Raw genomic sequence first — 9459 nt, 5'->3', positions numbered from 1 at the left:
TATATCACTCCCACTCTCTCTCTCTCTCTCTCATTTGCTTATGTTGTGCACATAAAACCTATAACAATGTGCTATGATAGTATAGGGGGCATTGGACACAAACCTCTGTTCCTAAGTTTGAATTTTAGCTTACTGCTGCTCTGCCCTCGTTCAGTTACCTTGCCTGTTTGGAAATCCCATGAAAATAAAACGTAAACTTGTCACCAAGAAGACAACTATTTCTTGAGTGCGGAGCGACGTTAAGCCTTGGGGAGTACCCTTAGTTGGTATACAAAAAGCGGCTCAATACTCCCCAAAAAAGTAGTTTTCATATGTATGTATGGACATCTAGTAGTCCGAGGACAGGTAAACGTTGTCATTGAGGGCCACATTAGTGAATGAAGGGATGGGGTTTGGTCTTGAGGGTCCAGGAAGGTGGTCCGAGGAGGAATTCCTCCTTGGCTAAGCAAAGTAGAGGTCAGAAGGTGTGGTCTGCTATCTAGAGCAACATTTCGGGAGATTCTCTTGATAAGGATACACCATGAAAGTACAGGACAAATGGAAGTTACAAAATATCTAAAAGAAAGCTGTTACTACCGCATTGAATGCTCTGCAGCTAACTCTCTGACCGCATTAATGTGGAAGTGATATCTGAAAAGTAGTTTTCAACCTTACAGCTACTTCCTAAAACTTAAGAAATGTGCTGATGGGATAAGGATTAAAGCCCATAATTTGACTTGCACGTGGATGGTGGAGATGAAGAATAGAGGAGTATATAATAAAGAAAGAATCCCCTTACATGAGGGGATCGAAAACTAAAAGAAAAACAATGTTGCAACAAGGATTATATTTGTAATTAAATTTAAAAAAAAATACATACAAGAACTAACTTTTTTAGATTGTGCCGATGACGATTTTCTTAAGATAACTTGTTCATCTTTATTTTCTTATGATCTTAACCCACTATAATTGTTGTTCAACTCATTAAAATTTAGTTTTCTAATATACTCTCAACAAATTCATTGTATTGAAATTTTTGGGCCTAATTTCATTCTCCCTTTGGGCTTGGAAACCAAATTACGTCCCTATAAGATTGTAGAAGTATTTTTTTTTCTTTGCTTAAACTTTCAATTGTTTGTCAATGCTATATATATATTAGAAATTTTATTCATAAACTTTAAAAAATAAATGTACATTAATTTTATAAGTCTCCAAGAAGGAGTTTCACACATATACACTTATATTATATTAGAGTAGAATTTATATCTTGTATAAAAAAAATTAAAAAATTAAAAAAAAAGAAAACGACAAAACAAAATGATATGTCCTCTCAACAATCATTAACATTACATAATTACCCAGGAAGCTATCAGCCTAACCATCTTAACCTGGAATCAATTTCTTCTCACACAGCAAAATCAATCAATTTTAAATAATACTTTGGGAGCTAGGCCCTAAGGACTAGACCATTTCATGCACCAGCCCCCAAAATTATCTTTGGGTTCATCATAAAGCACCGATCTACCAAAAGTGATACTAGAAGAGCTGGGTTATGGACCCGTTGGCCCTAGCTCAGAGATGAATAACTTTATTTTTTAGGGTAAATTTCATTAACCACCCCTGAGGTTTGGGCTAATACCAGTTAGGTTCAAGACATTTTAAAACTAACCAAATTGGTCCATAAGCCCAACTTAGTTCCTAACACTGTTAGCCCACTCGTTAGTGATTTTCTTCCTCTCTCAGATTTGTCTCTTTTCTCTTTTTCTATGTGACTTTCTTCCCTCTTGACCCTTCTCTCTTAGACCTTAAATCTGCTACAAGCAAAACACGGCCATACTCAGTACCAAAACCTAAAATTAAGAAACTCAAAAACCCACAACAATACCACCACCATATTGGAACCCACTACATGAATCAAACAATCACCACGGATCAATACGGTGGGAGATTGATCTCAGCCTTGACAAGGTTGAGGGAGAACAATTTGAAGATGCAATCAATAGCGGGCTTGACGACTTTGGCGTAGCCGGATTCGAGAGCGAGAATGACAAGTTGGAGGACGCAATCGTTTCCAGGTTTGAAAATGCAATCGTTTTTTGTCTCTCATCTATCATCTCTATTTTCACTCTCTTCTCCTCTCTATCTTCGTCTTTGTGGTGGAGCCGTAGTGGTGGGTTCATTGATTTCTCCTCTCTTTTCGTCTTTGCTGTGGCGATTTGTGGTGATTTATGGGTTTTTGTTAGGTCGGTGAGGATTTTGGTTTTTTGTGAGCTTGTTTTGGTTTGGATTGGCATTAGAAATTTGGGTTTTCTATGAGTGTGGAGGAGTTTTGTGGATTTTAGTTTGACATGTTTGTTTGTGAATTTGCTGATGCCGGTGATCTATGGTCACTGGTTCTGGGTTTGTGAGTAGGTTTTATTGATGCCGATGTTGATGTTTTGCTACTGGGTTTGTGGGTTTTGTTGATGGTTAGTGGTTGATAGTTATCGGTTTGTGGGTTTGTGCCTTGTGAGTTTAGCTTATGAATGTGTGGGTGGTTGGTGGTCGCTACATTCATTCAAGCCTTTTTTTTTTTTCTTTTTTTTGTTGTTTATTGAAAAAGAGGTTCTTTAATTCATTTATTTTTTCCCCTTCTAATCTATTCGAATAGAGAAAGGGAAGAGAAAGAGACAAGTCTAAGAGGAAGAAAATCACTAACGGGTGGGCTAATGGTGTTAGGAACTAAGCTGGGCTTATGGACCAATTTGATTAGTTTTAAAATGTCTTGGATTTGACTGGTATTAACCCAAATCTCAAGAGTGGTTAATGGAATTTACCCTGTTTTTTAATTTTTTTGAGAGCAAGGTATGAAAGAGAAGAATGATGATCTTTGATAGAAAACCAGCGTCAAAAGGAGTCAAAGAAAGCGGAGAAGAAAAAGCTAACTGCTTATAATTCAAACGGCCAAACAAGTATCAATGAAGTATATAAGTAATTTCAAAGGAATGGTACTAGTGACCAATCCAAAAGGATGTAATATTTCCAGATCAGGTAAAGTGACTTTCAAGTTTCAACTACTATATTACTGAACAGGTCATGCACATAAGCAGCCTGGGCATTGCAAGACAAAAACCGACCCATGAAGTCAGCATCCATCACAATTACAAACTAAACTACGTTGTTAAATTCGAGGAAGCAAACAAGAACTAAAGCCGTACCGGATATATGTATATTACTGGTATCCTCTAATTGGCATTTCAACTGTCTGAAAATACAGTACTTCAGGCGAAACAGCCAACATACTTGAAAGATTCATTAGCCAAGCAAGGTACCAAGGAAGATCAACTATGAAGAGACCTCAGTTTATTTGCATAGCTTCAAGGCGGTATTTCTCCAAGTCAGCATCAAGATCTTCTGCAGACAACTTCTCAACAGGACCTTTTGCTCGTGCACGGCCCCTTGCAGGTCCGCCGCCAATGCCACCAGCACCACCACGAACCCAACCTCCAGGAGCAGGCCTTCCTCTGTCCAAATAAATAATCAGAATTATGTTGATCAGGAGAGAGAGAGAGAGAGAGAGAGAGAGAGAGATTGCATGTGAGTTTTACCAAATGCAAAGTTAAAGATTAAACACTGATGACTTGAGAACAAAGCTCATTTATATAATTACCCAAAATTAATAAAGACCTGTTTACATTTTTCTCATTTCCATCAGTCAATTACAGATGCACACTTCACTAAAGAGAGTTGCCATAGCTCAAACATTACGCCCTGCTGTTAAGTAGTAACTGCTTTGAACTGATAGGGGAAGGAGAAAATTAACAAAATTACACTGACCTCAAATTACAGAATGCTTATTTTAGTGTTTCACTCAATTACAGTGATGCAATACATCAATCCGTCTTCCTTTCCTTCCCTCATTTAAAGGAAATAAAATTAAGCACCAAAAATAAAATGCCTTGTTTGATAACTATCAAAAGTGCAAAAATTATAGGCCAAAATACATTGTTGGTCTCTAAAATTTAGCTCATTAGCAATTTTAGTCCTTGAAGTTTCAAGTGATTGTTTTTAGTCCCTTAAAAAACTTAAGTAATTGATTTTAGACCATAACAAACTTAAGGTGATTGCTTTCAATCCCAATGGAATAATGATGTGTCAATTTTTAGTTTGACCATGTCATTTAAGGGACAAAACATGATAACTTTAAACATCAAGGCCTAAAATTGTTCATGGACTAATATTTAATGACCAACAGTATACTTAAGCCAAAATTAAATGACCTCTAATAATCTGCCCACCAGATGGAATTCATGGATAAGCATATAAAATCAGAGAAAAATGGAATTGATTACATTACTCCCTTGTCCATACCTTCTGAAGGCAAAATTTGGTTTTCCTAATATGCTGTTTGGAAAAGGTGGCACAACAGGAGGAGTAACCAGATTCACTCCTACAAGCTCAATTTTCATTGGCTTCCCATCAAGCTGAACATTGTTGTATCTCTTGATAGCTGCTAGAGCATCTGCCTGGCGTAAAAAGACAACTTCTGCCGTTCCCTAAACAAAAACAATCTTATTAAGTCACTGGAACACAACAAAAAAAATTCAAATCAAATCTACAGAAGAACCTAACTGAGTAAATGCTATAAAGATACCTTTGATCTTCCACTCCTATCATAATGGATTGAATATCTTTTCAGGTCACCAATCTCACAGAAAAGTACCTGCAAAGATTCACTCTCACTTAGATGCCAATGGTATACAATTTGAAGACATGATGCAAGATATAATAGGATTGGTCCATAACACAACAAGCTAGCTAAAAGGGTAGCCATTAAAATTTCACATAATCAAGAAGTCTCATGAAATGATGAATTTTTGTTGGGCAGGATCATCAATTGTCAACACAAAATGGTCAAAATTCAACAGTAGCCCATAGAGACCATGCATGTGTTTGCACATGTCCATATGAATGACCTGCTTGCACTGAAACACACACCCTTGAAGATGGTTCCAGATTAAATTAGTTGTCAAACTGTCTAAAAAATGACCCATTTCAAGCAGAAACTCCAGACAAACCAGAGACATCATCAACCTCACCAGTCACCACCCAAATAAAGATTTCAAAAGGATATTTACCAACATCCACGTACGACCATGCTCAAACCCCTTGATGAAAATATCCAACCCCATCTACTTGCTTAACGCTATAAAATGCCCATAGCCTAAGATTCTCTAACTTCAGGCAAGCTCTGATAAACCACCATACGAAATCCCCAAAACCATGTCGGAACTTCATTCCTCCTCCAATCAAAAACACACTTAAGTTTCCCCTTATAGCAACTCTGCCAGACCTAAGAATAAATAAATAAAACCGCATATCTGTGTTGCTAAAACCAGACTCATTAAAAAAAAAAAAAAAAAAAAAACTGAACAATATGATTAATTACAAATTTACAACCATTTCCATAAACTATAAAAGTCATTTTCAATATCTGCTCTAAGCTAAAATTCTTGCAACCAACACCCTCCCATCTAGTGAGTCAACTGAGTGATGGGTACATACATTAATATGTCAAATTTCACCCGAATCAGCCCACTGACTCATTAATTCTAACATGGTGAGGTGGAGATTGCAAAATAATCTTGAATTAGGTCCTTAATTGCAACATTTGGTAGTCTAGGGAACACCCAATAGTTTAAGACACAGATAGCTACAATTAACTCTAAATATTTAAACTAAGCAGCAAAAGCTTAAAACAACAACAACAATAACAATAACACAAATACAATATAATAAATCAAACACATAATAAAAAATGAAATAAAAATATAGATACCTTAATGTCGTCATTAGTAACACCGTACTCTAAGTTTGATATATATAGCTTGGTACCGTCCTCTGAGTTGTTAATGTTAGATCCACCAACACCAACACCACCACCCACACCCAACACCACTTGTTGTGTCAACATCGGATTCATCATTTGCATTCCCTGCCCATTTTTTTTTCAAATTCACTATTTCAATATCAACTCAGTCACATACAAAACCCTAGCCCCCCCAATATTATTTGATAGTAACATTTATATAAACCCTAGCGAGTAGCGACTTTTGCTAGGTTATTTTATTTTGAACTTCCTTACTCTCCAAGAAATGAAAAGCGAGAGAGAGAGAGAGTGAGTGACAGGCCTGTGGAGCGTAGTATGGTGCGGTTCTTTGAAAGTTGCGGTTGGGGAAGCGGCGGTCTGGGCCTGGGCCTGGGCCGGGACCGGAGGAGCGGCCTCGGCCACGGGAATTAGAATTACCATTGTACCCTCCGGATCTTCGGCTATTCTTGATCATGTCGTCGAGGGACATGTCCAGCTTATTGGCCATTTTCAGCAACGAGTGTGTGTGTGTGTGTTTGAGCTTGGTGATTGGGGTTTTAGGGTTTTGGCAACACTGTGAGAGAGATAGAGAGAGAGAGAGAGGTTTTGGTTGTTTTTGGCTTTTTGCAGAGAGAAGTGGTGAGGTTTTGGTTACATTTCCGTGAGAGACAGCTGGATAAATGTTGTGGGCCTGGGCCGGACTGCTGGCTACTGAGTCTTCATCTCTTCATTCTCTTATGTCCTCTTTGTTTTGATAGGGTATGAAAAAAGAAAGAGAGAATTTATTTTTATAGGTCACATTTTTTTTCAATTAATACATAGAATCTCAATTTTGGTCCATGTTAATTACCCATTGCATAGTACAAATGTACATTTATGCTTAAAAATAAAGTAGTGTTATAAATAAGTAAACAAGGTGTTTTTTTTGTGGCATATCAAATCTCTCAATTCGGGGTTAAGTAACATAAGAATTCGTATGCATTAGATAAGACGTATAAGAAATTTCTCTCTCTACTCTCTTTGTTGGGTGACTAGACGATAGAATACTAGAATCTCTATTATCTTCCTTGGAATGATATTCTTCTACCTTTAATAACACTATTATTAGTAGGTTTTGTTGGTCTATTTTTTGGGGGTGGGAAAACACTTCTTTCTTTTTCTTTCCATTCCTGTCTTCTACCTTCATTCTTTTTCTCTTTATCAAAAATGGATGTCGTTCTTGACAATTGGAAGAAACTCTCCCTAACTGATGTTTGTCGGGGACGTTTTTGCGACAAGGGTTGAAAATGCGAGAATTGCCCAAATCTTCCCTTCGGTTCTTTAGAGGTGTTTATTGTGGAGAATCAAGCCCAAAATTCCAAATGTATAATGAACAAAAGGATAATGGTACTTTGACAAGAGAAAATCAAAATGCTTATAACAAAAGTGCAGAAAACTATGAAAATATAATAGGTCTGAAACTTTGACCCGCATTCACACAAAAGAGGGAATCGAGAGAGGTTGTGAGGAAGAGAGGGAAGGTTCCCCTGTACCCATATTTCCACCCTCAAACTTCGAAATTGTGAGATTGTTGACTGACTGAATGGGGTTTTGCTTTGAAGTTTCAGGTCTGTGAATAGAACATGGCTCGACAGGTCTGAAACTTCGACCTCCAGTCACACAGAGGAGGAAATTGAGGGAGGTCGTGAGGAAGAGGGGGAAGGTTCCCCTATACCTATAATTCCACCCCCAAACTTCGAAACTGTGAGATTATTGACTAGCTGAATGAGTTTTTGCTTTGAAGTTTCAGGTCTCTAGGTAGAATGTGGTTACCCCCTTTTGAATCTGATTGGGGCCTTTTGTATTGAACTTGGGGTGCTCTAAGTGATTGGTTTTTGAGTAGTGGAAGAGGCTTTTTATCCCCTATGATACTATTTTGGTGTTTTGGCATGGGTTGCTTTTGTTTAGGGAAGAGTTTGGTATGTTTTTAACATGATTTTAGAAATAAAGTGTGTTTTCTTTAATTGGTTGCCTTTGGTCAGAAATTTCAGACCATTGAGAGGGTCACCTAAGTGACGGCTAGCAAATGGAGTTAGCCAATGGGAGCCAACTATGTTTAAAGGAAAAAAATGGTTTGGCTAGAAACTTTGGGCCATAGTCACACAGAGTATAAAAGTTGTTTTGGGGTGAAAATTTAGAACTCCTCCATGAGCCTGAGGTGCTATCAGTGTTCTTTGCCCATTTGGTAGCACGCATGGGCTGGGCTCATACAAAAGGTCTGAAAGGAATCGACTTATACCCTCCAAACCACACTTCCTCAATTTTTCCAATAAGTCGCATAGGCTTGGGCCATGCTTAAAAGAATAAAATATAATATAATACATGAATTGAGCCCACAAGAAAGTCGGGCTTATTTGAATCAGGCTTGTACGAAATGTGTCGCGAAAATGGGTATCAACAATGTTAAGGGAGCAAAAGTTAGTCTCAAGAAATCAAAAAATCGGAATGCCAAAGAATATGTCTTAGCAGCAAAATTTTTGACCAAGAGAGCTCTCAATGCGGAAGTTATTGGCAAAACGTTTAAACCCCTTTGGAGGTCACGAAATGACTTTAAGATTCGAGAAGCTGATGATCACATACTCTTATTTGTATTTGATTTTGAGAATGATGCTGAAAGGGTTTTAGAGACAGAGCCATGGGTCTTTGACAAACACTTAGTTCTTTTCCAGCAATATGATTTCACTATCCCAACGAGAAATCTGAGGTTTACTACAGCGAAATTCTGGGTCCAATTGCATGGACTACCTCTGAGCATGCTCAACTCAAAATAGCTGTTGAAATTGGTGAAACAATAGGTTCTGTATCCCAAGCAGAACACGATAAGGAAATGGTGGAGGGAACTTTCTTGTGAGTTAAAGTAGAAGTGGATGTCTCAAAACCGCTTTGCAAAGGTTCGAAAGTAGCTCTCAATGATGATACTGAAATCTGGGTCTCCTTCAAGTATGAAAAACTCTCGAATTTCTGCTACTGGTGTGGTATGGTCTTTCATGCTAATAGAGAATTTGATGTCTGGCTCAGTAGTAAAGGAAGTCTCAGTCTAGACCACAGGGTTATGGAAATTGGCTTCGAGCACCCCCTTTTAATCCAAAGAAAACTATTGTCACCACTGTCTCAAGAGTGGGCGATGACTTTGGTCCCAAAGCTGGTAAATACCATCAACCAAGTTTCGATGATAGTCCGGCTACCACTCATGGTGGAGGGGCGAGCATTGTTATTGAACAGGTGACTAATCTAGGTTGTCCTAATTTGGGGGAGGAGTTACCAAGCCCCACACTACCTGAAATAAATGCATTAAATGAGGAGATCAATTCCATGCCAAAATTGCTAACTGCCCATAATTATCCTGCTGATCATGACATGCAATTAAATGGTATTAATTCGGATATCACCAACATTGAAATTTGAGGTAATGTATCTGATGCAATCACTCCAAAATTTGACGACATCTACTCATGCGGAATTGAATGGAGAGATAATTAGAGGCATTATGCAATCCGTTCCACCAAGTCGCATAGAATTAAAGGGAGAATATTTAGGACCCGTTAATGCTAATCAAAACTCATCAACTAGTGATCCTTGCGTGACAAGAAAGT

General features: G+C 37.9%; 1 protein-coding gene across 1 annotated transcript; it reads right to left on the bottom strand.

Moving 5' to 3' along the window:
- Positions 1 to 2950: 2950 nt before the first annotated feature.
- On the bottom strand, positions 2951 to 6533 carry LOC111996458 (THO complex subunit 4A). Its single transcript, XM_024028440.2, has 5 exons — positions 6150 to 6533; positions 5798 to 5953; positions 4613 to 4681; positions 4330 to 4514; positions 2951 to 3482 (listed from the first exon to the last, which is right to left on the bottom strand). Exons 1-5 carry the CDS (start codon positions 6333 to 6335, stop codon positions 3317 to 3319), a joined length of 762 nt encoding a protein of 253 aa, XP_023884208.1. The 5' UTR covers positions 6336 to 6533; the 3' UTR covers positions 2951 to 3316.
- Positions 6534 to 9459: the final 2926 nt, after the last annotated feature.

This window comes from Quercus suber, unplaced genomic scaffold (assembly GCF_002906115.3).
Source record: "Quercus suber isolate HL8 unplaced genomic scaffold, Cork oak 2.0 scaffold_334, whole genome shotgun sequence".
In the NCBI taxonomy this organism is placed as follows: Eukaryota; Viridiplantae; Streptophyta; class Magnoliopsida; order Fagales; family Fagaceae; genus Quercus; species Quercus suber.
Note: the sequence above shows the minus strand (reverse complement) of the source record. Positions and strands in the feature narration are given on the sequence as shown.

What these genes read in the sequence shown, in the direction of transcription:
- LOC111996458 (XM_024028440.2), bottom strand. Translation starts at nt 6,335, where the DNA reads ATGGCCAATAAGCTGGACATGTCCCTCGACGACATGATCAAGAATAGC. An exon ending in CACCATACTACGCTCCACAG is followed by an intron (nt 5,954 to 6,149) that starts GCCTGTCACTCA and finishes AAAAATGGGCAG; the next exon opens with GGAATGCAAATGATGAATCC. An exon ending in ATAGGAGTGGAAGATCAAAG is followed by an intron (nt 4,515 to 4,612) that starts GTATCTTTATAG and finishes GTTTTTGTTTAG; the next exon opens with GGAACGGCAGAAGTTGTCTT.